This window comes from Cebus imitator, unplaced genomic scaffold (assembly GCF_001604975.1).
Source record: "Cebus imitator isolate Cc_AM_T3 unplaced genomic scaffold, Cebus_imitator-1.0 Scaffold448, whole genome shotgun sequence".
NCBI lineage: Eukaryota > Metazoa > Chordata > Mammalia > Primates > Cebidae > Cebus > Cebus imitator.
The window spans coordinates 79725-107090 of record NW_016107763.1 but is presented as its reverse complement, the minus strand read 5'-3'; the positions used below and the strand labels follow the sequence as shown (position 1 = coordinate 107090).

Below are 27366 nucleotides of genomic sequence, written 5' to 3'. Positions count from 1 at the left end.
ATTTTTAGTAGAGACGGGGTTTCACCATGTTGACCAGGATGGTCTCGATCTCTTGACCTCGTGATCCACCCGCCTCAGCCTCCCAAAGTGCTGGGATTACAGGCGTGAGCCACTGCGCCCGGCGTCTTCAGATTTTTTAATGATTGCCATTCTAACTGGGGTGAGATGATACCTCAATGTGATTTTGATTTGCATTTCTCTAATAACCAGTGATGATGAGCATTTTTCATGTTTGTTGGCCTCATATATGTCTTCTTTTGAGAAGTGTCTGTTCATATACTTCACCCACTTTTGAATGGATTTGTTTTTTTCTTGTATATCTGTTACAGTTCTTTGTAGATTCTGAAAATTAGCCATTTGTCAGATGGGTAGATTGTAAAAATGTTTTCCCATTCTTTTGATTGCCGGTTCACTCTAATGATGGTTTCTTTTGCTGTACAGAAGCTCTGAAGTTTAATTAGATCCCATTTGTCTATTGTGGCTTTTGTTGCCATTGCTTTTGGTGTTTTAGTCATGAAGTCCTTGCCTATGCCTATGTCCTGGATGGTTTTGCCTCCATTTTCTTCTAGGGTTTTTATGGTGTTAGGTTTTATGTTTAAATCTTTAATCCATCTGGAGTTAATTTTAGTGTAAGGTGACAAGAAGGGGTCCAGTTTCTGCTTTCTGCACATGACTAGCCAGTTTTCCCAACACCATTTATTAAACATGGAGTCCTTTCCCCATTGCTTGTTTTTGTCAGGTTTGTCAAAGATCAGATGGTTGTAGATGTGTGGTGTTGCTTCCAAGGCCTCTGTTCTGTTCCATTGGTCTATGTCTCTGTTTTGGTACCAGTACCATGCTGTTTTGATTACTGCAGCCTCTAGTGTAGTTTGAAGTCTGGCAGTGTGATGCCTCCGTCTTTGTTCTTTCTGCTTAGGGTTGTCTTGGCTATGCGGGCTCTCTTGTGGCTCCACATGAAGTTTAAAGTGGTTTTTTTGAGTTCTGTGGAGATGGTCATTGGTAGCTTGATGGGGATAGCATTGAATCTATAAATTACTTTGGGTAGCATGGCCATTTTCACAATATTGATTCTTCCTAACCATGAACATGGAATGTTTTTCCATCTGTTTGTGTCCTCTCTTATTTCATTGAGCAGTGGTTTGTAGTTCTCCTTGAAGAGGTCCTTTACATCCTTTGTTAGTTGTATTCCTAGGTATTTTATTCTCTTTGTAGCAATTGTGCATGGGATTTTGCTCTCTGCTTGTCTGTTATTGGTATGTAGGAATGCTTGTGATTTCTACACATTGATTTTGTATCTGAGACTTTGCTGAAGTTGCTTATCAGTTTGAGGAGATCTGGTGCTGAGACGATGGGGTCTTCTAGATATACAATCATGTCGTCTGCAAATAGAGACAATTTTACTTCCTCCTTTCCTAATTGAATACACTTTATTTCTTTTTCTTGCCTGATTGCTCTGGCTAGAACTTCCAATACTATATTGAATAGGAGTGGTGAGAGAGGGCATCCTTGCCTGGTGCTTGACTTCAGAGGGAATGCTTCCAGCTTTTGCCTGTTCAGTATGATACTGGCATGGGTTTGTCATAAATTGCTTTTATTATTTTATGATACATTCTGTTGATACCTAGTTGAGAGTTTTTAGCATGAAGCACTGTTGAATTTTATCAAAGGTCTTCTCTGCATCTATTGAGATAATCATGTAGTTTTTGTCTTTGGTTCTGTTTATGTGGCGTTATTACATTTATGGACTTGCATCCCCAGGATGAAGCCTACTTGATCGTGATGAATAATCTTTCTGATGTGCTGTTGCATTTGGTTTGCCAGTATTTTATTGAAGATTTTTGCATCTATGTTCATCATGGATATTGGCCTGAAGTTTTCTTTTTTAGTTGAGTCTCTGCCTGGTTTTGGTATCAGGATGATGATGTTGGTCTCATAAAATGAGTTAGGGAGCATTCCCTCTTTTTGTATTGTTTGGTATAGTTTCAGGAGGAGTGGTGCCAGCTCCTCTTTGTACGTCTGGTAGAATTCAGCTGTGAACCCATTTGGACCTGGACGTTTTTTGGTTGGTAAGCTCCTTGATTGCTGCGTCAACTTCAGCCCTTGTTATTGGTCTATTCAGGGTGTCAACTTCTTCCTGGTTAAGTCTTGGTAGAGTGCAAGTGTCCAGGAATTTATCCATTTCTTTCAGATTTACTGGTTTGTGTGCATAGAGTCGTTTGTAGTAATATCTGATGGTAGTTTGTATTTCTGTGGAATCCGTGGTGATATCCTCTTTATCATTTTTTTATTGCATTTATTTGATTCTTCTTTCTTTTTTTATTAGTCTGGCTAGTGGTCTATTTTGTTGATCTCTTCAAGAAGCCAGCTCCTGGATTTATTGATTTTTTGAAGGGATTTTTGTGTCTCTATCTCCTTCAGTTTGGCTTTGATCTTACTTATTTCTTGTCTTCTACTAGCTTTAAAGTTTTTTTGATCTTGCTCCTCTAGCTCTTTCAATTTTGATGATAGGATATCAATTTTAGATCTTTCCTTGTTTCTCATGTGGGCATTTATTGCTACAAATTTCCTATCGACACTGCTTTAAAGGTGTCCCAGAGATTCTGGTAAGTTTTGTCTTCTTTCTGATTGGTTTTGAAGAACATCTTTATTTCTGCCTTCATTTCATTGTTTATCCAGTCAACACTCGGAAGCAAGTTGTTCATTTTTCAAGTAGTCGTCAGATTTGAGTGAGTTTCTTAGTCCTGAGTTCTAATCTGATTGTGCTGTGGTCTGATAGAATGTTTGTTATGATTTCCATTCTTTTGCATTTGCTGAGGAGTGATTTGCTTCCAATTATGTAGTCAATTTTAGAGTAAGTGTGATGTGGTGCTGAGAAGAATGTATATTCTGTGAATTTGGGGTGGAGTGTTCTGTATATGTCTATTAGGTCCGCTTGGTCCAGCTCTGCATTCAAGTCCTGGATGTCCTTGCTAATTTTCTGTCTCATTGATCTGTCTAATATTGACAGTGGAGTGTTGAAGTCTCCCACTATTATTGTGTGGAGTCTAAATCTCATTTTAGGTCATTAAGAACTTGCTTTATGTATCTGGGTGCTCCTGTGCTGGGTGCGTATATATTTAGGATAGTTAGCTCTTCTTGTTGGATTGGTCCTTTTACCATTATGTAAAGCCCTTCTTTGTCTCTTTTGATCTTTGTTGGTTTGAAGTCCATTTTATCAGAGACTAGGATTGCAACCCCTGCTTTTTTTTTGTTGTTGTTCTCCATTTGCTTGGTAAATCTTCCATTCCTTTATTTCGAGTCTATGTGTGTCTTTGTATGTGAAGTGGGTTTCCTGAATACAGCACACCAATAGGCCTTGAATTTTTATCTAGTTTGCCAGTCTGTGTCTTTTGTTTGGGGTGTTTAGGCCATTTACATTCAATGTTAATATTGTTATGTGTGAATTTGATCCTGCCATTTTGTTACTGGCTGGTTTTCTTGCCCGTTAGTTGACTCAGTTTCTTCATTGCATTTTTGGTCTTTGCCATTTGGTGTGCTTTTGCAGTGGCTGGTACTTGTTCCTTTCTGTGTTTAGTGTTTCTTTCAGGAGCTCTTGTAAGGCAGATCTGGTGGTGATGAAATCTCTCAGGAATTGCCTGTCTGTAAAGGATTTTATTTCTCCTTCACTTATGAAGCTTACTTTGTCTGGATATGAGATTCTGGGTTGAAAGTTCTTTTCTTTAAGGATGTTGAATATTGGCCCCCACTCTCTTCTAGCTTGTAGGGTTTCTGCCGAGAGATCCGCTGTGAGTCTGACTGGCTTCCCTCTGTGGGTGACCTGACCTTTCTCTCTGGCTGCCCTTTGTATTTTTTCCTTCATTTCAACCCTGGTGAATCTGACAATTATGTGCCTTGAGGTTGCTCTTCTTGAGGAATACCTTTGTGGAGTTCTCTGTATTTCTTGGATTTGAATGTTGGACTGCCTTGCTAGGCTGGGGAAGTTCTCCTGGATAATATCCTGGAGCGTGTTTTCCAGCTTGGATTCATTCTGCCTGTCATATTCAGATACACCAATCAAGAGTAGATTAGGTCTTCTCACATAATCCCATATTTCTTGGAGGCTTTGTTCATTTTATTTCACTCTTTTTTCTCATTTTGCCTTCTCTTTTTATTTCATTGAGTTGATCTTCAATCTCTGATATACTTTCTTCTGCTTGATTGATTCGGCTATTAAAACTTGTGTTTGCTTCATGTAGTTCTTGTGCTGTTTTTCAACTCCATCAAGTTGTTTATGTTCTTCTCTAAGATAGTTATTCTAGTTAGCATTTTGTCTAACCTTTTTTCAAGGTTTTTAGTTTCTTTGCAATGGGTTAGAACATTTTTCTTTAGCTCAGAAAAGTTTGTTATTACCCATCTCTGACGCCTGTTTCTGTCAATTTGTCGCACTCTTTCTTGGTCATGTTGTGTTCCCATGTTGATGAGGAGCTGTGATCCCTTGAAGGAGAAGAGGCGTTCTGGTCTTTGATGGTTTCATCTTTTTTGCGCTTTTTTCCCATCTTCATGGATTTATCCAGCTCTGATCTCAAGAAGCTGCTTGATAAGGTCGCTTGTCTGCCTGTTGAGGTGCTACTGGGTTTCTAGGGACTCCTTCAGGTTGCTAGGTAGGCTTCCTGTGTCTTTTTTGTTTACACTGGGAGGTTAGGCCTGCCTCTTCCACTGACGTGGAGGTGCTGCTGGGTGGTCAAGAACATCGTCCCGTTGCTACGTAGGCTTCCTGTGTTGTTAAACATGAAGCCTAGTCCTGCCTTTTAATGGTGGGTTGTGCCTTTCCTCCACAGAGCTGGATCATTCAGGGTTCAGCTCAGACTGAGGCACTGACTACATAACCTGCTAGTTAGTACTTCAGCCCTCTGGGGGTTGTGGGGCAGGGTCGGGACCTGCCCTGCCACATGGTCTGTCTCCCCGCTTTCAGCTCCGTCTCTCTCCGGTCATGGCAGAGAGGCCACCCAGTTTCTCTGTCTTCCTGCTTTCAGCTCCCTCTCTTGAGCGCGATAGTTCATTCCGCTGGCTCTCCCAGTTGGCTTATGGGCTTATGCATTTGCTTAGATCTGTGCTACAATCCAGGACACCATCCAGGCACCATCCTGGATTATTATTCAACTCTGCACTTCTAATTCCTGGCACTTGACTGGCAAAGATCCCCTGTTCTGTGGATTGCTGAGGCTTTAGGGGGAAGCACTGTATCTGGACCAGGGTGCCAGAGGGGTAGCCTCCGACTCACTGGTCAGCCTTTCTGGGTGAGGCAGCACCCCTCCCCACCTCGGTCTGCCCTGTCTGGACTTTGCTCACCGTCCAACCAGACCCGTTGAAATGCACCTGGTACTTTGGTTGGAGCTAGGAGATCTCTCGATTTCTGCATCTCTCTCGCTGAGTGTTGTGCACTGGAGTTGTGTCTATTCGGCCATCTTGTTTCCTCTCCCATCATTTTTTTTAAATAGAGTTGGTGGGTCTTGCTGTGTTGACCAGTAAGAGGTACATGTTCCAAGTAATATGTATTATAAGCAATAAACAAAGATGGAAGCCAAATCAGAGTCCAAAATAAAATGAAACTGAAGAATATTTTAACCAAATTATGTATAATGATGGCTATAACTTTCTGTAATAAAAGTATTTACAATTTGTAAAATGACAGAAAACAAATACTTGGTAAATATCCTCATCGTATCTAACCTCACTACAATATTCAAAGGTTATTAACTACCAAAAATATATCTAATGAATATTTTATTCCATCTATGACAATTAAGAAACAGCTGAAAATAAAATTGCTTAAATATTCTCCTGGGTTATCTAAAAAAGAAATCGTTTTACTTTATAAGAACTTATAAACTAATTTAAATATTAATATAGAGCTTTTAAAAATTCATACTCTGAAAACACTTTCCTTATATTTAAAAAAATTGTTTTCTAAGTGGTATTCTTTTGAAAATCCCCTTAAAAAAAAAAGATTTTTCAAACCCAAAGCTTTATGCCATACTGCAAAAACTGGTTAAAATTATATTTTAACCAATCAGTAAGTTCACCACTAGCAGTTAGCTTATTGGTTCCTGGTGGGAAAATTAGGCCCAAGTCGAAAAAGATGGTGCTTTATGCTACTGGTATAAAATTTTACCACAACTATAATTGCTATAATTGCTATTATACCACAACTATAATATCAATGGATATAAAAGCAAGAAATCGAAGAGACAGAAACTAGAAAGAATTTGCAATCTTTCTTCACCATGCTAGCCAAGACATGAAGAGACTAGAAACACAAACATGGAGAATGCTAAGCACTGATAACATCTGCCTGTAACTTGGGCACCCACAGCTATTAGCTAGATAGGGATACAAGGAATATGACATGAAGCTCCCCAGGGGTCCTGCAGCACACAAATATCAGCTCAGAATGCAGAATGAAAACAGACTTTAACTTCCCTCAGTTTAGCACATTCCTGCTTCAGCCTAGCAATTCAAATCACAAAACCATAACCAAGGCACCACTTCCCACCTGATGGCAGTATAATGAAAAGACAGAAAAATACCTCTAAAAGAATCAAACAGCATCATGGGCACTCTGCTAATCTTGTATTTTTATGGGAAAAATAAGAGCTAGAAAAAAAAAAGACAATAGATAAATAGTAACACAGTATTTTGAAAAAAGTCATGCTTTAATATATGATTTAAACCTCTTAAAATCTCTCACCTCGTATTTCCATTAAGTAACATGAAATTTCCTTCACTGAACAAAGAAATATGACTTTAAAAAGATGATAAAACTGGCTGGGTGTGGTGTCTCACACCTGTAATCCAAGCAATTTGGGTGGCCAAAGCAAGATCACTTGAGGCCAGAGTTTGGGAGCAGCCTGGTCAACACAGCAAGACCCCCAACTCTATTAAAAAAAAAAGAGATGATAAAACTAACCAAACAATCACAATATCATTTATATTAATTCAAAATTTCAGTTTTATACCTTTTCCATGAAGCACAGAATTCAAATATATGTATGATTCTACAATTCATTGCAAATTACTTTAGTCTGTGATCCATTTTTCGGAGACATTAAAATATAGTTTCCATTTTTTATGTCATCATAAAAACCTGTGGTGGTGTAGTTATACCAAGGGCTACTGAGTCTCTTATGGTCAGATCCCAGACTGCATTTCTGTTTCCCTTTCACTCTGCCATCCTCATTAGAATTATAAGAACTGTGCTAGACAGAGAAATGAAATAAGAAAATACAGAGGAATTTGCCTAGGTAGAGAGTGGAGTTCTTAAGCTTAAAATAAGGCAGATGAGGAGGGAGAACATCAGGAAGAAAGCTAATGCATGCAGGGTTTAATACCTGGGTGATGGGTTGATAGTGCAGCAAACAACCATGGCACACATTTACCCATGTGACAAACCTCCACATCCTGCACATGTAAAGTTAAAAATAAGGCAGATGAAAAGCATTTTTTGGCTTGTCAGGAAGGCCTGCTATTACAATTGCTTTTATTAGAACAGAAAGTCCTTTTCCTCCCTCTAAAAGTTTGCCATATGTGAGAAGAAGTCTATTTGAGGTAACGTGTTGGATGCCTGTAACAGTGGTTCCAAAAACGGACCTGGAACTTAAGTGGTCATCATAATTACCTAGAGGGCTAGGTAAAAAGATATATTGCTGGATCCCAGCCTCAGATTTTTCTGATTGCATAAGTCTCGGGGCCCAAGAATTTGCACTTTTAACAAGTCCCCAACTGAAGCTAATGCTGCTGGCCTAATAAACCTGCTGGCTTAGAAGAAATATGTTATCTGGAATATCCCTAGCAATAGTTCACTCTAACTCTGCTTTATTGATGTGAAAACAAATAATTGCTTTGAAAAAACAATTGGAAATGAAAGTAGGAATTCAAACAGATATTTGTACACTGACATTCATTGTAGCTTTATTCATAAACAGCCATAAGATGGAAGCAAATGCAAGTGTCCATCAATGGATGAATGAACAAAACACGGCATATACACACACACACTGGAATATTTTTCAGCATTAAAAAGGAATGAAATTCTGACATTTCCCTTGAAGACATTAAGTGTAATAAGTCAGTCCTAAAAGGAACAAATATTTTATAACTCAATTTATATGAGGTACCTAAAGAAGTCAAATACACAGAGACAGGAAGGAGAGCAGTTGTTGCCAGGAGCTGGTGGGGAAAAGGGTGGTGTGAGGAGTTACTGTTCATAGGGTCCAGAGTTTCAGGTGGGGAAGATGAAAAAGTTCGAGACATGGGTGGTGATCATTGCACAATAATGTCAATGTACTTAATGCCAGAGTACATTTATAAATGGTTAAAATTTATCATATGTATATACTGCAATGTACATTTTAACTAAAAAAAAAAAAAGTGAGTATAACATCCCCCCACAAGCCCCCATCCTTCAGTAGTGCTTTTAGCTGACATGTTGCTTTTTAGTTTGAATACTTGGATAATGTTAATTTCACTATCACATGAAATGTTATGTAAAATGTAGACTTGATGATGGCAGAGCTGCAACACAACATACCAATGTAAGAGGTAGCATCTTGTAGTGGTTAAGGAGCACCGGCTTAAGAGTCAAACCTGGAGCCATGTTTGAATCCCCTCTTCATCATCTGACTCATTCACAGTCACAGAGAACTTATTTTCATTGCCCAGATATAAAAGTGGAATAATGAGCGTATTTACCACAAAGGATATGTGAGGTGCTTAGAGCAGTTCCTGGTGCACAGTAAGTACCATATATGTGTGAGGTACCATTATTATATGTTATGGACCATACATTGCTTTGTAGGTCATATTTCTCAAAATGCAGTCTATGAACTACCTGCATTAGAATCATCTGGGTAGTTTAAAATGCAGACTTCTGGATCCCAAATCTTCTGAAACAATCTCTGGCTATGGTTCCATTGTATAAAACCTGCTATTGCAGAGACAAAAAATGTGGATGGGAATGGGAAGTACCTGAATTCAGATAAAGAGACCAGATGCAACCCAGGAATAGAGAACCAGGGGTGCTGGCCAGAGGACTACATCTCCCCAACTTTCTAGATGGTAAGAATCACAGAAAATTTTGCCTCAGTAGGTTTGTATCCTTTTTGTAAATGCTCCAGCTGAGTTTATCAAAGAAGTTTGGCAAACACTGCCCTGGAGATTCTCACAGATTTCTAGTATTTTCAATTTTGCTTTAAATTCAAGGAGTGGTGAAAGAGCATGGGTTCCAGGAAGTTGAAAGTACCAATTGAATCTGTTCACTCAAAAGCAATTAATATAGCACTGCTAAGAAGTGGACCACAAAAGAAAATGTGGTCTTACTCTTTTCCCATTAGGAACTTGCTACATAATGAACTGTAAAACCCATACTTGATTATCTTATTAACTGGAATTTGTTTAGAGCAGTGGTTGGCAGAATGTGGTCCCTAACCCCAGTGGCATCAGCATCAAGTTGTTTGAACTGTAAACCATCAGGCTGTACCCTAGACCTACTGAATCAGAAGCTCTGGGAGTGGGGCCCAACTCTCTGTAGTTTATAAATCCTCTAGGTCAGGGGTGTCCAATCTTTTGGCTTCCCTGGGCCACACTGGAAGAAGAATTGTCTTGGGCCACACATAAAATACACTAACAATAGCTAATAAGCTGAAAAAAAAAAATCTCAATGTTTTAGTTTACAAATTTGTGTTTCACTGCACTCAAAGCCGTCATGGGTTGTGTACAGACCACAGGTTGGACAAGCTTGCTCTAGGAGCTTGCTCTAGGTAATTCTGATGTTTGTTCAAGTTTGGTAACTATTGGCCAAGTAATCTCCTTCAGCAGTCTCTATCGTAACATCAGACTTACTTCCAGTACTCTGCTTCCCTCCCAGTCCATTAATCTTTCCCCTTCCCACCCTATATCCAATGAATCAGATTCACAAAACAACCTACACATTTTTCAAAAAGAACATAAAACTTTATTAAGAACATCTTATACTGTCATCAGATACAGCCAAAGAAAAACGGGTAAACAAACAGGGAAAGTTCATCTTCCCATGTGCTATTGCCACCTCAGAACAGACTCCTGTGTGGATGGCTGGAGTAACAGTTGGCAACAAATGCTCTGTATAAATAATTCATTAAGTAACACAATGTTTCCTTTCTATACAGAGAAGAATTGGGCTTATACTTTAAACTTTGATATAGTGTAACAACTATGAAACAAGACTACATCTTTAGGAGCTATTTCTTAATAGAATACAAAGCAGTTTAGTAGCTTTATGTTATTTCATATAATGTAATTTTTTAATGAAAAATTCAGAAAGGACATTCTAACTTTCCCAATTAGTTAATTTGTACTGTTTTTTTTTTTTTTTCTCTCTAAAGATTTCTCAGAATCAGTTCAGTAACTATACTTTAAAAAGATGAGTTGCTTATCTACAGTGATGATTGACAACTTAGTTTTGTTATTTTAATTTTGCAAATCAAGATGCCCAGGTCTGATTCTGAAAGATTTCTTATAGAAAAACCCTGATTCAGAGTGCATGTGAGACGAGATACCAAAATAGCTGCATCTGGAATGGTTTTCCAAGACAGGGAGGTTGGCTATTGAGCACAGCTGATTCTCTGATTCCTGGTTCCCCTCTATGGTCCTTTTACTTACTGTAGTGACGGAAGGAGAGAAGGAGCGCCTGGGAATCTGTTCATATTGCCACTCCAGACAGCTTTCTGCACTGTATGTGGAGAAAAGAGTGATGGTATCCATTCAAACCATAGTAGCCCTATGACATCATGCTTTTCTCTTAAGGGGCCAGATCAAACTGCACTCAAAGATGCATGATTTGCCTCAGGTACACAGTGGAGAAAATGCTCATGATTTAGAATTTGGTATTATAATACCCCCAACTAACCCCATTTCTTGAGAAAATGAAGTCTTCCTTTTAGGAAAAATGTTTCCTGCTAAGGCTTACCATGTTAACTATCAAAAGGCTGAAAAGATGACTTCTAAACCAGACTGTACTGTCTGTTTTCAGTTAATAAGTTAACCAACAACTGAAGTTTGTGGAGGATTGGTCGAGGGGTGGGATTCAGGTTCTTGAGTACTATCACTTATCACAAATCTCATCAAGCTCTTTAAAAAAATAACGCATTTTTATCATAAATATTTAGAGCAGATACTGGCATTAAAATCAGTATCTAAGTCAGAAGTCTGTCTGAAATGGTGAAAATATTTCAACAAACTTCTAAAAGATTTCAAATCTTCCCAGGAGTACATAGTTTATAAATTAGTTTTAAATGGAAAAAAATATATATTTTGAATGGATAAATCACACTTTAGCAGATCATAAATAAGGTCAAGATATTGAAAATAAGTTAACATACAAGTTTTTGCTTTCACATTAACAATAAAAACGAACTTATTAGTATTCATAGCATGTACAACCAGGTTTCATAATTGTGCATTTGTCACCTCCCCACGTTACTGAATCTTTTTCTTCCATTTCCTACACCTAGAGACAGAGGTACACGGCACAGGCAGACATCCCAGTGTGTGAGTGTGGTTGCTGCACGCTGTGTCCTAGTGAGAGCGATGTTACAAATGCTGGTCAGGATCTACAATTAGTAACCTGTGAACCACGTTACAAGTTAAGGACATTCGTGGTTAAGTGGATTCAGTTCCCAGGTAAGCTACCAGTGGTGGTGTTAGGGAACCTAACTACTATTGTTTCTGTGAGAAAATGCACCCCCAAGTCCCAAAAGCTGACTAAAAACTTTGGAATATAAGCCACGTATTAGTAGTAGTAGTGCATGGATTGGCACTACTTCTATGTGTCTGTTTTCGAGAGAGGTCAAATTGTTAAAAGAACTATTTGCAGAACTACTTGGCTATTAAAAATAAATGTCTGCCTTCTTCATATATAATTCATTTTAACTAAAATTTCTAATACTGAGAAAGAAACAGTGAAGCCATTCACACTAGTGAGACATAATTGGCTTGTGGGATTTTAAAGATGTTTTATTGACTATCTAATTTGAATCTACTTACAAAAAGAAAAATGTCTAGTATGTAAAGCAATGAATAAAAAAAAATTTATCCTAAGTTACTACTGAGTACAAATCCACAGCTTAACAATGTGATTTAAAAGGCAGGAGAGCATGCAACTGCTCTAACACACAGGGTTAGAAATAAAAGGTAAAAGTACATTTGTTTTGATAATTGTAAATATACAAATATAAAATTTACCTATCTACCCTGTAGCGTGGCACTGCTTACTTGCCAAATATACAGTCATTCAAAAACCTTAAGGAAACATTTAAAATGTCTCAGGCTACTTTGCTGAACATTAACGAATATTGTGTTCTTGAGCTATTAGAGCTAAAAATACTATTTTAAAAAGTTATGTAAGGAAATAATAAAAGTATCATTATTTCATGTGTCTTTTAGTCTCATAGATGGCTTTTTGTTAAAGGGATCAATTATGTTAAAAGGAGACTGATTTGACAAGTAGAAACCAATTCCAGAACCAAAGTTGTCCGCGTTAGAATGTCAAAATTGATAACATTTCCAAAGCATTTTCATTATGAATCTACTCAAATAATTACAAACAGCTTAATCAAGGGAATCACTACTTAACACTTTAAAAATCCTAAAAAATAAATCCAACTACATTGGCAGTTGGAATGGAACTTTTGCAATGCTATTAAGGAACAGTTCTCTAGACTTTCATCTGCCCCTCAAGGTGACATCCATGTTTAATGTTAAATTACTGACAGAGGGAATCAAAGGCATGTAGAGACACAGAATTGATATTTTGTTTGAGGAGAAGGGTGAAGATTGTGTTGGAACACTTAGTCCCTTTTACAGTCAAGTCCTAACTATACCATAATAAAGTCTCAATCAACTACTGATTAATTCTTCCCCTTTAGGAATTACATAGTATTCAGTGATTAGATGCTGAAGAAAATAAAGAAAAACAATTGAAAATAACAGAAGAAATAGAAACATGGAATTTCTCACAAGGCCCTGGATCAAAACAAAAATTTACAAAAAGATCTTTTGAAAATAATCACTATTTGTGAGCTTATTAATACACACAAATTATCACTTTGTTCAAACTAAGTCATGTTAATTTACCAATAAAATAGTAAACAAACCAACATTTTAAACAATTTTATAAATTACTTGTCATTCCTTTTGTTAGTGTTTCTCTCTTAACAATATACAAAAATAACACTACAGGACTATCCACCTAACCTGTCTCCATCTCTTGCAAAGTCCTGGGACCTGGAAAGAGGCTGGCCCATCAATCTTCACTGTAGATGTCTCCCGCAAAGGGCAGGTGCATGTGGCTGCCAGTGACATTGGGCAATCGAGATAAGTCTGGCAGGCTCTGGATGCGGGACCTGAGTTCTTTGCGCACCAGGGAAACTCTGGCTAGCTTGCGCTTGTACTCCTGTAACATCAAACCACTTTCATTAGCATTCACGGATTGAAAGAACTTCTTAGCTAATAATGACCCACATAAGATTAAGTACTATACTCAGTTAATGCCAAATTTAAAAAAATATATAGTGTGAGTTTTAGCATCAAAAGATGAGCTTTGGAAACATATCACCAGGTAAACTATTATCATTAAGAAAAACCACACTCTTTAGCTGTTGCTTCACACCTGTAGAAAGAGGATTAACATATTAACATGCTTAACCTTGACATACAAGATGTTCAGGTATTCTTCAGTTTGGGCAAGAAAAATTACGTATTTATTTTCACAAACCTTAACTAAAATTTGACAAGAACATCTATGAAAACTCAGTAAGAATGGCAAGAGTCTGTGGTGTTTAAAGCAGGATTGCTCCCTTCCTGTGCCCTCCCATCTAAGTACAAGGAGGCTCCACTCCAGGCTGCTGCAGCCAAGAACACAGGATCACTCTCCCTCCAACTTCCAGCAGGAGGGCTTTATTCCCAGAAAGAGCACCTCTCATCCTACTGCTAGCTTCCCGGTGCTGAAGCTAATTCCTAAGCTAGAGCAGGTAAGAGCCTGAGGAATCCCCGTTTCTGCCCAGCCCCTACTCTCAGATCAGAAGTTCTTCCTTATTCGTGGAGGACTGAGAATACCGGGGCCCTGATAAGCCTCACCCCTGACTCATGAGGAAGTGGCTCCATAGCAGAAGTGGCAAGCGAGACAACCTCAGGCTGCTGCACCCCTCCCCTTCTCCAAAAGCTCAGCACCCAGAGCAGGGTATTACTCAGAGGAAAGCTTCCCACTATATCCATCTCAGTTCCAGGGTCCTGACTCAAATTTGGTCTGAAGGAAGTAGCAGGCAGTAAAATAGATACGTCCACGGCAATTCACTATTACCACAGTGCATGGCACAAAGCAGGGAGATTCATGCTCTTTCCAAATGTGGTCACAGGTAAGTCCAGAGAGGACCATCCTAGAGAGTGCACAGATGAGGAAACATCTAAGCAAGAAACCCAGGAGGAACTTACTGCAATTCTCCAGGAAATAAAGGACTAGGGCCTGAACCAAACCAATCATAGTAAGGATAGAGCAATGTCCTTTATAAACTATACTATATGTACACAATACCTTAACTTAAAAGACTAAAACAATGTTTAGAAAGAAAAATCAGCAGGAATTGGTTGTGGTTCTGCTGTGAGGAATAATGAGGGTTCAGGCTTCATAAGCAGGTGGGTACTGGGGCTGTTATCTGAGAGAGCAAAGACGGGGGCACAAACTCCTTTGGAGAAAGATACAGCGTTCAGTTTTAAGCATGTTAAGTGTGAGTTATCCACAGGATTTCTAGTAGGCACTTGGAAATGTGATTATAGTATTCTGAGCTACAAATAAAGATTTAGGCTTTATAACGCATAAGTTCTAGGTAAAACCAAGAGAAGAATATAATTCGGTTTATATAAACAATTTACAACTGTGTTTCTCAATCATTTTGCCCCTCCCTTCTCTACTCTTCTGCACATCTTCCATGAGCCAAGATTTTGTCAAACTTTATTTTTTGTGGTTTTAGTAAAAATATACGTATAGTGAACCTGATTTTCTATATTTTCCATCATAGCACACTACCTCCCATGATTCTAATGGGTCCATCCACAAGATGGCATGGCCCTCCTCCCTCTCCTGGTTGAGAATCATAGTATACACAGGAAGGAAGAGAAGTGACCTAACAGCAAAATGCTGAAATGTGTCCAATGTGGAAAGGATCATGAAAAGAGCAGTAAAAGACAGAGAAGTAGATACCAAGATAGAATAGTGAGCTTGTATGTGGAAAGTTCCCCACTTTTTACTTAGGAAAATACTGACTTGCTCAATAGATGCTTTGGATACAGTAAATGTAATCCAACCCTTCAGGAACAATACCATTCACATCCATTATCTGAATAACCCAGTAATTATCCTTAACTAAGAATACCTGCTCTCCAAGTTCTTTTTTTTTTTTTTTTTTTTTTTGAGATGGAGTTTTGCTCTTGTTGCCCAGGCTGGAGTGCAATGGTGAATCTCTCAGCTTACCGCAACCTCTGCCTCCCGGGTTCAAGCAATTCTCCTGCCTCAGCCTCCCGAGCAGCTGAGATTTCTTTCTTTCTTTTTTTTTTTTTTGAAACAGAGTCTTGCTCTTTTGCCCAGGCTGGAGTACAGTGGTGTGATCTCAGCTCATTGCAACTTCTGCCTCAAGCAATTCTCCTGCCTCAGCCTCCCGAGTAGCTGGGACTACAGGTGTGTGCGCCACCATGCCCAGGCAATTTGTGTGTGTGTGTGTGTGTGTGTGTGTGTGTGTGTGTATTTATTTATGAGACAGAGTCTCACTCTGTTGCCCAGGCTGGAAAGCAGTGGCTCGGTCTCGGATCACCACAACCTCTACCTCCCAGCTTCAAGCAATTCTCTTGCCTCAGCCTCCTGAGTAGCTGGGATTGCAGGCACCTGCCACCACGACAGACTAATTTTTTGTATTTTTAGTAGAGAAGAGTTTCACTATGCTGGCCAGGCTGATCTTGAACTCCTGACTTTGTGATTTGCCAGCCTCAGCCTCCCGAAGTGCTGGGATTAGAGGCGTGAGCCACTGTGCCTGCTCTAATTTTTGTATTTTTATAAAAGACAGGGTTTTGCCATGTTGGCTGGGCTCAAACTCCCAGCCTCAAGTGATCTTCCTGCCTCGGCCTCCCAAAGTGCTGGGTTAACAGGCTGGAGCCACCGTGCCCAGCTGATAGTGATTTCTAATTTCATTGGATTGTGGTCAGAGAAGATACCCTTTGTATAACACCTTCTTAAATCTACTGTGACTTAATTTGTGGTCTAGCATGTTCTATCCTAGAAAATGTTCCAAGTGCACTTCAGAAGGATATGTACACAGCCAGGTGAGGTGGCTCATGCCTGTAATCCCAGCACTTTGGAAGCTGAGGCAGGTGGATCACCTGAGGTCAGGAGTTTGAGACCAGCCTGGCCAACTTGGTGAAACCTTGTCTCTACTAAAAATACAATAATTAGCTGGGTGTGGTGGGCGTGTCTGTAATCCCAGCTAATCGGGGGGCTGAGGCAGAAGAATCCCTTGAACCCAAGAGGCAGAGGTTGCAGTGAGTGGAGATCACACCACTAGACTCCAGGCTGGGCAACAGAACGAGATCCTGTCTCAAACAAAGAAGGACGCCTACTCTATTGTTGATCTGGCTAATTTTTTTGTATTTTTAGTAGAGATGGGGTTTCTCCATGTTGGTTAGGCTGGCCTCGAACTCCCGACCTCAGGTTATCCACCCGCCTTGGCATCCCAGAGTGCTGGGATTACAGGTGTGAACCACCATGCCTGGGTGCTCTCCAAGTTCTTATAAAAGAATACAATAACAAATTCATTGTAATTTTATATCTGAAAAAGGCTCATGTACAGCACTTCATATTTGAAAAGTTTCCCACTTCTTAAGTGTGGGCTGTTTGTGGTGGCTGACTTCCAAAGACTACAGTATGAAAAGGAGGGAAAAAAGACTAACTTTAAAGAGAAACCTGACAAATACCTAAGCCATGTGATAAAGGTCCTATCAACACCATCACTCATGTTGACAGTATTTCCTTTGTCATGGGATGAAAATGGCATTCTCCCTCTATGGTCTTCCTCCCTGAAACACATAACTCCACTTTAGCTGTGAGAAAAACATCAGAAAATCCCAACTGAGGGACATGACCAGTAGTGCTGAAAACTATCAAGGTCATCAAACACAAGGAAAGTCAGAGGAACTATCAGAGCCAAGAGAAGCAGGACAACCAAGGCGAATGTGACATTCTGGGTGGGATCCTGGAACAGAAAAAAGGACATTAGGCAAAAATTAAGAAAATGTGATTTAAGTGTGGCCTTTAGTCAATAATGTATAATATTGGTTCACTAATTATGACAAATGTATCATACTAATATAAGGTGTTACAATTGGGGAAACTGGAGTGTATGAGAATTTTCTATACTCTCTTCATAGTAAACCTAAAATTGTTCTATAATAAACACTTTATTAAAAAAAAGACTGATGGACAAATTAAGCATTTTCCCAGATTATCAAAGCTATTTTGCACACATTCTTATCTTAATCTTCACGAAAACGCTAAAACACAGGTATCATTATTCCTGTTTCACAGATAAGAAAGCTGAGGCTTTAAAAACTGAAGATAATACTCTGGTTTCCCTTCAGGTAATATGAACCTTTCACCTTTTACTAAAAACTGAACATAAACTGCTCAAGATTCATTAACACCAAGCACCAAGAAATATAATTGATTTTGATACATCAAAATTGATGAATAAATTAATAGTTCTTAGTTATTTCTGGTCAAATGATACAACATTTGCTATTCAAAAAGATACAACCAAAAACTATTTGAGATGTTTTGCAGAACAGCAGTTCTATTAAATTATCCACACTGTGATGCAACTTGGTTAAAAATATTAGCCAGGCACAGTGGGTTATACCTGTATTCCCAGCATTTTGGGAGGCCTAGGTGGGTGGAATGCTTGAGCTCAGGAGTTTGAGACCAGCCTGGGCAATATAGTGAAACTTTTTGTCTCTACAAAAAGTACAAAAATTATCCAGACATGGGTGGCATGCACTTATAGTCCCAGCTACACAGGAGGCTAAAGTGGGAGTCACCTGAGCCCAGGAGGTCAAGGCTGCAATGAGCCATGATGGTGCCACTGCACTCCAACCTAGAAAACAGAGTGAGACCCTGTCTCAAAAAAAAAAAAAAAAAAAAAAAAAAAAAAAAAAAAAAAAAAAAAAAAAAAAAAAAAAAAAAGAAGCAGATTTTTAAGATTACAAATATGGCCAACACAGCAAATATATCAAAGTTATTTTAAACTACATAGACTTTTTATGATATTAAGCCCTATCTGAACAAAATTTCCTTAAAGCCAAATATGGTACAAATTCCTATTTCGAATCATTTGCTCAAGTTTTTCCTCCCTTACCTGTCCAGGATCCCAATTTCTTTCCATACTTCCAAGTGCCAGCTGAAATGCCAAACTATGCATTGAACCTTCCCCAATTACTTCTCTCATATCTAAACTTTCACTACTATTTTCTGACCATGTAACAATGTACTGCTTTAACATCCTGCTGACCATTCGCATATCACACATATAGAATATACTTAAAAAACTGACGAATGAAATATCAAAAAAAGAAAAAATTCTATCAGTTGTATGATTAAACCTCTTTCACACATGTGTATATAGGCATGTATCTCTTAAGAAATGCAACATTCATAAGCAAAACATTCAACATTCATAAGCAATTTCTTTATATTGATTTAGCTACATGCTTTTAAAAATTATTTTTGGAAAGCAGAGAATGTAAATAAATTTACCTATCATTTCCACTACAAATAAGATCAGCAAATAAAACAACTTTGTACCTTTTTGCTCTACAAATTTTGCTCTTCTTTCCATCTTACCCAACTTTAGCCAATAGCTAAAGTTTTTAAATTGAGGCACAACATAAAATTCATATTAAGTACAAACTTCAGTCAGCATGTGTATCCACCCCTATAACCAACACTGAAATCAAGATACAGGCTTTTTCACAACCCCAGAATTTTTCCTCATACCACCTCTCTCCAATTTCAATCACTATTTTCCAAATTTCAATTAGCTAACTACCATCCTTCATAATGTTCTTTACCATGACTCACTTATACTATTATTTACATCATATTTAACTCAACTCATTTTTTAACATCTTCATTCTAAGAAATAATGTCTGTGCAATCACAGGTTTGTTGTGCTCACTTTGGTATTGATTCACACATTAAAATAAACATCACATTAAAATAAATGTTTTCAGGAGGCACCATAGCATGGCTGTATTTGGGAACCAATGCTTTACCTCATTTTTCTTACTCTGTGGACCAAAGCCACTTTATTTCTTTCCCTCTATTTTCCTCATTCAACAAGGCCCACATTTATGTCCTTAATTTACTGATTTACACTTTACTTGCCACCGGTGTCATCACTACCACCCTAATGCTTGTATCACCTCAGTCATGAGCAACTCTCATGTCAGTTTTTGCAGTTCCAGCTTCATACCAAGGCTCAATTCCACTGGTCAAAAGCCCCTCCACTCTTCAAAATTTTGCCCACCGGTTATAATCCAGGCAAATTTTCACTTCACCTAAAACTCTTCATCTGTTTTTGCCACTTACTCCAAGCTTCTAGCTAGCTATCTCTGCACTGTCTTGTCTTTCCAAGGGCAAAGCCTTTTTTATGCTGATATAATACTACAACATTAGTGAACCAGGAGGTGTGATTTGCCTTGTGTGTACAGCAAGTGAGTTACAGCTACTTGAAATCTGAACTACCATTACAGATTTCTTTACAGCTAATACTAAGTGTATGCTGAGTATCCAAATTGTGTATATTTTTCAAGGCCTACATTAAGACCAAGCACTGCCATAGAATCTTTTCTCAAGCTAACTTCCTATGATATTCTACTACATGAGTTATTTCTGAATTACTACTGGATTTTTAAATTTCATACCCATAATTAGGAAGCAACTACATTACTTGCAGTGTCCAGCACGGGACTGAGTATTAACAGCCCCCCCCAGTCAATACTCCATGATGTTGGAAGATCTGGATGGAAGTACTGTTTCCACAATCTACTACCTATGTAACCTTAGGCAAGGGCTCACTAAGATTATCTAAGTAAGTCTCAGATGCCTCCTTCATAAAATAGGGGTACCTATTTTACAGTGCTCTGTGCCCAAACTGATGTAGAAGTTTTCAAATTAGGAAGCGCTACATAATTGTGGTTTTTATTCTGAGATGATATCAGAATCATCTTGCAGAAGAACAGCTAAGATAAATTCCTGAAATTTGGAATTCCTGTTCATTTTAGGGCTGACCCAGATAGCTGTTCTAAAATTCTAGTTGCTTTAAATACATATTATTTCTGAACTTAAAGTATTTACATGGCTGCCTTTATCTTGAAGATGCTGCTAATAACTCTGCTTTTATCTTTCCTACGTAATTGTGACCAAAACAACAAAAACAACAACAACAACAAAAAAAAAAACGAGACAGGCGTGATGCTCACGCCTGCAATCCCAGCACTTTGAGAGGCTGAGGTGGGCGGATCACTAAGTCAGGAGTTCGAGAACAGCCTGGCCAACATGATGAGACCCCACCTCTAAAAAATACAAAATAGCTGTGGTATGGTGGTGCTCGCCTGTAATCCCAGCTACTTGGGAGGCTGAGGCAGGAGAACCACTTGAACCTGGAAGGCAGAGGCTGCAGTGAGCTGAGACTGCACCACTGCACTCCAGCCTGGGCGACAGGGTAAGACTCCGTCCCAAAACAACAACAACAGAAAAAAAAAAAAAAAGAAAAGATAATTTCAACCACCTTAATACAGGGATCTTTAGTGGCCAATTAAAGGCTTTGGTCAATTCTAAGCATTGCACTTACTGTATTGCAGACCCATGGCTTCCTATCCATTTCTTGATAAAAACAGCAGAATTTGTAGAGAAAAAACGTGCAAAGTTTGTTTTCTGTGGGACCTCATTTATCTGTAGTATAATGTCCTTTGCCTCTTTTAAGAATTTAACATACAAGTCTTTCTTAAGCCACTGCCTTCAATAGAACTATTAAGCAGCTTCAGTTCTCATTTTTAGAATCCATCACCATTTACTTTAGTTCATTTTGCATGTCCTGGAATTGGGCCTTTTTTTTTTAGATTAGAAGAAAAAATTAACTGAAGTATTAAGATATAACATACACACATCCATTTTTTAAAAATAAGGCCAAGAAATTCTATGACGTCAGGGAGTTTGAGACTGCTGATCAGTCAAGCTGTTACCATCCCCAGGGGACAGAATGCAAAGGAGATAAAGACCTCAGTGGTTTGTCCTCGCCTTCTGGGAAACAAATGCTCAAATTTAGCTTATCTAATCCTGGGATTGACTATTTTAAAAAATATAAACTCCAATATATAAAATCATTTCTCATTTCTTTTCACAGGTTATCCTATACACCTCAGATGGAGCTTTTTTTTTTTTTTTTTTCCTTACTGAAGAAGTTTTACCTTTTGGTGGGAATTACTTCAAGTAAATATCATCTAACAAACTGTCTCACTTCCTTTAGTTTATTTCATTCTCTTAAGAATTCTACTATTATGGGTCGGCTAGGTACTGAGTGTGCCAGGCTCTACAGAGTGAGGACTTCAGTCCAAGGTCATGGCAAAATATCTGAAGTTCATTGCCAGGACTGTGATGGCACAGGAAGGGAACGTGGAAAGTGTAAACAGAAACCTAAACAGAATCCTCACTATGGATGGGTTCACTGAGGACATAAAGCATTGGCGGTATTATGAGAAGCCATGCCTCCTGCAACAGAGGGAAAGCTATGAAAGGTGTCGGCAGATCTACAACATGGAAGTGACTTGCAAGATCAACTTCTTAATGCAAAAGAATTGGGTAGATCCATGGCAGGGTTCCTGAGGCCTGTGGATGGGACACCCAGTGTGAAACCCTCATCCAGTTTTGTCTCAGTTTTCTTTGCACAATCCCATTTCCTATTACTGTTCTCTATAATAAACTCAAACACGTTTGCAAGAAGGCCTCCACATATAGAAACAATCCCATTAGACAGCAGTGGACTCTCTTTTATTAAGTGAAAGAAGAAACTGAGTCTGAAAGTAGTCTAGTAGCAGAATGGTGCTTGCCAGGGGCTAAAGGAGGGGGCAATGAGAAGTTATTGTTTAATGGGTACAGAGTTTCAGTTTGGGAAGATGAAAAAGTTCAGGAGATGATGGCCAGGTGTGGTGGCTCACACCTGCTATCCCAGCACTTTGGGAGGCTGAGGTGGGCAGATCAATTGAGGCCAGGAGGTAATGACAAGCCTGGCCAACATCGTGAAACACCGTCTCGACTAAAAATAGAGAAAAAAAAAAAATTGGCCAGGCATGGTAGTGCATGCCTGTAGTCCCATCTACTTGGGAGGCTGAGATAGGAGAATTGCTTGAACCGGACAGGTGGAGGTTGCAGTGAGCCAAGATCATGCCACTGCATTCCAGCCTGGGAACAGAGTGAGACGCTCAAAACAAAACAAAACAGGAGATGGATGATGGATGGTGACAATGGTTGCACAAAAAGGTGAATGTACTTAATGCCACTGAACTGTACACTTAAAATGGTTAAGATGGTAAATTTCTTGTTTTACTATAATAAAAACTTTTTTGAAAGTTAAAAAAAAATTCTACTACTGCAAAGTTTCATTAATCTTCTAGGTTGTTAAGAAGCATGTGGAAAAAGATACTTTAACAGGTCTTCTGCAAGGAACCCAATGCCTGATTGTCAACTGGGTTTTCAAAAACCGATAATGTTAAATTCTTAGGGTAGTTACAAATAAACTTTATATATTCCAAGACTTCATATACCACACTGTGACACTAACCCAATAGCTACTACGCTTTTCATGTGTTTACTACATGCCAAACACTGTTGTAAGTGCTCCATTTAATCTTCACAGGTAGAGATTATTACTAACCATGTATTATAGATGAAACTAAATCACATTTAACCACTCATTACAAAACTTCACCCAAAGTCAACAAACAGGGGCAAAAAGGGCCTCCAACTTAAGATAATCTGTCTTCAGAGTCCTCATGCTTAACCATTATGCTAACCTCCCTCTCATATCCTGGAATTATTTTGAGGGTGGATATTCTGAAGATGTTAACCTAATGAAAGCTCAACTAAGGGATCGGCACAGTGACAGGACAATTAGTTATGTTCCTAAAACTCAAAATCCAATAAGAAAACACTGACTTGTATCAGGTCATCTAATTCTGTCCTTAAAGCATCTCTGGCATTCCTAGCAGTGAAGCAGAGTTGCCATTTTCCCATGTATAATGGCATATGGGCCCTGTGATAAATTTTCTTAAATGAGAATAGCAGCAACATAAAGAAACACTAAGGAAAAGGCAGCAAGGGGCTAGTTCAACCAAAAAAGGTACCCAATGCCAGGAAAGCCGAACTGCCGGTTAATGATGATTTGACCTTGAGGGTGGGAGGATGGAGCGGAGAGAATAAGCCAGGAGCTGATAAGCAGCTTTCAACTTTGGTTATTTCTGTTAAGAAACTTCAAATCAGGCAGAAAAGGAATTTAAAGAAATAACCCCCATAATCAGTCTTTCTACATGCTCTCAAACTCAAATGAGGAAGTTAATACTGTTACTTTTAACTTCTGTGTGAGTTTTTAGTCTCACTCACTTAGTATATATATTAACCAGTTAATGAAGAATCTCATTTCTCAGGGTCATAAATGTCATCTTATCTGGTGTTTCCCAAATTGTGTGTTCCACAAAACATCGTCCCATAAGGTGTTTTCATTTTGTTTTGAGACAGAGTCTGGCTCTGTCACCCAGGCTGAAGTGCAGTGCTGCGATCTTGGCTAACTACAACCTCTGCTTCCCGGGTTCAAGCTATTCTCCTGTCTCAGCCTCCCAAGTAGCTGGGACTACAGGCATGTGCCACCACGCATGGCTATCCATAAGGTTTTAACAAGCAGGCCAAAAGTCAGAGATTCTGGGCTTATGTTTGTAAGCAAAAATAGGGTTCTTTGCTATAGGCCTGCTCAGATCCTGGGTATCTGAGCAGAGTGAAGTTCCAAGAGTACAATCTGGTTTGCAACATTCCTAAAAATCACTGAAATACATTTTTGCTGAACACTTAACTACCACTTTCCAGAGCTAAGTTTATGTATCGAATACAGTTAGGCAAATGTTGGACCCAACATTTCTTGTTCTTTTCATTCAACCTCCTTTTGATCACCTCCAGCAACAGCAAACTCACTAGTTTGTCTTTCACTTTTGAAGAATTTCATTGGATATAGAATTTTAAGTTGGTGGATTTTTTTCTTTCAACAGCTATCATCTCACTATCTTCTTGCATGCATAGTTCTGCTGAGAAGTTCGTTATAATTTTTATCTTTGTTGCTCTATAAGTAAGGTGATTCCGCCTCTTGCTTCTTTGGAGGTTTTCACTTTTTGGTTTTCTGCACTTTGACCATAGCATGCCTAAGTAGAGATTGTAGGCATTTTGGTATCTTGCTTGTTCTCTGAGTTTCCTGGATTGGTGGTTGGGTGTCTTGTCACTAATTTTTAAAATTCTTGGCCATTTTTACTTCAAATATTTACTCTGCTTCATTCTCTTGCTTTCTAGTATTCCAAACCCATGTACATTATATATTTCCAAATGGTCACACAATTCTTGGCTGTTCTGTTTATTTGTGGGGACTTCTTTTCCATTCTTTTTCCATTTTGCATTTCAGTTTGGGAATTTTCTATAGACCTAGTTTTCAAGTTCACTACTTGCTTCCTTGGCAGTGTCCCGTCTGCTGAACTGCCATTAAAGATGTTCTTAATTTGTTTTGTTTGACAGTCTCACTCTGTCACCCATGCTGGAGTGCAGTGGCACAATCACAGCTCATTGCAGCCTTCACCTCTTGGGCTTAAGTGATCCTCCCAACCTAGGCCTCCCCAAGTGTTGGGATTTTTTTCCCCCTAGCATTTGCTTTTGATTTTTTTGCTGGGCATTTCCACCTCTCTACTTTATTACCCACCTGTTCTTGCATGGTATGTACTTTTTCCGTTAGACTCCTTAACATTTCAATTACTTTAAATTTTTGGTCTGATCATTTTTAAATTTCTGTCATATGTAAGTCTGGCTCTGATGCTTGTTTTCTCTCTTCAGACTGTTTCTTGACTTTTAGCATGCCTTGTTATTTTTTATTTAAATCCGAACATCAGCTGACAGTGAGTTAAACAGTTCAGTAGTTTAAGGTGTTATTAATCTAGCTAGGACTTAGACTGTGCATAAGATCTGCTATAGGTGTAGATGTTAGAGAGTGAAAACAGCCCTTACACATTAGGAAGTTTTAAATGGCAGAATGATCTTGCTTGTCATCTGTAACACATCCACTGGTCCTAGTTCTGCTCTCAGAAGTAAACCCAAATCCTCTTTTCTGATAACTTTCAAGGTTCTGAAAATAGGTATTCACATAATTTATATCCACTCCCAGCTCTGATCTTCCCAGTTCCCTCAACTGTTCTCCAAGGAATGTTAGTTCCATTTCCCTTTGTTCTCCTAGCCTCTGCCTCTGGATACACTGTGGCAAGTTAATTCATTTTGGTTAATATGGAATCCAGAGTTGAAGACAAAAATCCTGCTGTGGTTTAACCGGCATCTGATGAAACAGATCTTCCACATTCTGATCACTCAGTTTATTAGTGTAGCTTAACCCCACTGTATTAGCTGCATCACCATGTTAATAGTGGTATTTATTCAGTGCTTTATCCCATTTAGTGATGCCAAGCCATGTCCAGACAATACTGATACAATTAACTTGGAAAAATCCAAATAAGGGAATTTATACTAGAAGTGTTTAGGCAAAGAAAGGTATAATGAAAGAAATGCAGTGTTTGTTTCACAGTGATCACCATTCAATTTGCACTGGTTCTAGACCAATGGTCTGACTTGTTAAGAACATTACTCAACAGAAAATGCACCTTAACCGTCGTTTAAGTGTTAGCTACTGATGGGTGAGGTTCAGAAGCAGAAGCTTTAAGTAAATTTGTGTGCATATATGCATTTTTCAAAGCTGCTGGCAACTCAAAAAAAGTTAAAACTTCCACATTCTGCTTTGATATAACTGCTTGAAGGGGTCCATATTTTAGTTAAACCTCTTCAGTACAATGATATCAAAATATCAAAATTATTAGTACTTAAAGTCTAGAGTTTTATTAGAAAATGTCTCACTCTCTTGCCCAGACTGGAGTACAGCAGGACAATCACAGCTCACTGCAATCTTGACCTCCTGGGCTCAGGTGATCCTCTCACCTTTTTGGCCTCCCAAATAGCTGTGACTACAGGCACATACCACCACACTTGTGTGTGTGTGTGTATATATATATATGTGTATATATATACACACACACACACACACACACACACACAATTTGTAGAGACTGTGTTTTGCTATGTTGTGCAGGCTGGTCTTGAACTCCTGGGCTCAAGTGATCCACCCAAAGTGCTGAGATTACAGGAATGAGCCACTGCACCCAGGTAAATTCTAGCTCTAACACGAGTCTTACTTCAAAAGCTAAAAGGGATTAAATATTTAGATGGTATTGTTACCAATGATACCACTCCACCAATAAATTATACAGTGGCACACTGACAGACTTCTAATCTTCTTTTTCCAGGATGGGGTCTCACTCTGTCACCCTAGCTGAAGTGCAGTGGTGCAATATCAGCTTACTACAACCTCTGCTTCGTGGGCTCAAATGATCCTCTGATCCTCCTGCCTCTGCTGTCTGAGTAGCTAGGACTACAGGCACATGCCACCACACCCAGCTAATTTTTTTATTTCTTGTAGAGACAAGGTCTTGCTATGTTGCCCAGGCTGGTTTTGAACTCCTGGTCTCAAGCAATCCTCCCACTTCGGCTTCCCAAAGTGCTGGGATTACAAGCATGAGTCTGTGCCCAGCCTCTATATTCTTTTCGGTAAACCACTGCCCCATTTGTTATGTAGACCTACTTCTTTCAACAGGTCCAACATGTGTAACTTATTTACCCCCATGTGAATAAACAGACCTTAAAAAAAAGTTCCACTCTTGTTTGAAATGAAAGAAACAAAAGAGAAACCAGTCTGGCCAATATGGGGAAACCTGTCTCTACTAAAAATACAGATACTAGCTGGATGTGGTGGCGTGCACCTGTAATCCCAGCTACTCGAGAGGCTGAGGCAGGAGAAACAATTGAACCTGGGAGGCAGAGGTTGCAGTGAGCCAAGACTCTGCCACTGCACTCCA

General features: G+C 38.9%; 2 protein-coding genes across 3 annotated transcripts in view; one reads left to right on the top strand and one right to left on the bottom strand.

The window, feature by feature from the left end:
* Window positions 1-9963: 9963 nt before the first annotated feature.
* RPRD1A (regulation of nuclear pre-mRNA domain containing 1A) overlaps window positions 9964-27366 on the bottom strand; it is a 79987-nt gene continuing 62584 nt past the window's right edge. The window contains exons 7-8 of one of the 2 annotated variants that reach the window (XM_017511385.2): window positions 13267-13465; window positions 9964-10744 (exon numbers count right to left, since the gene is read on the bottom strand). In XM_017511385.2, coding sequence (XP_017366874.1) covers window positions 13316-13465 — 150 coding nt within the window. In that variant the 3' untranslated portion in view covers window positions 9964-10744; window positions 13267-13315. Of the gene's footprint in view, window positions 13466-27366 lie in introns of both variants that reach the window. The other variant, XM_017511384.2, reaches the window with a different exon arrangement.
* On the top strand, window positions 21675-22736 carry LOC108291194 (28S ribosomal protein S21, mitochondrial-like). The gene has a single exon (XM_037732413.1). It carries the CDS (start codon window positions 21728-21730, stop codon window positions 21989-21991), a length of 264 nt encoding a protein of 87 aa, XP_037588341.1. The 5' UTR covers window positions 21675-21727; the 3' UTR covers window positions 21992-22736.

What these genes read in the sequence shown, in the direction of transcription:
- LOC108291194 (XM_037732413.1), top strand. Translation starts at nt 21,728, where the DNA reads ATGGCAAAATATCTGAAGTTCATTGCCAGGACTGTGATGGCACAGGAA.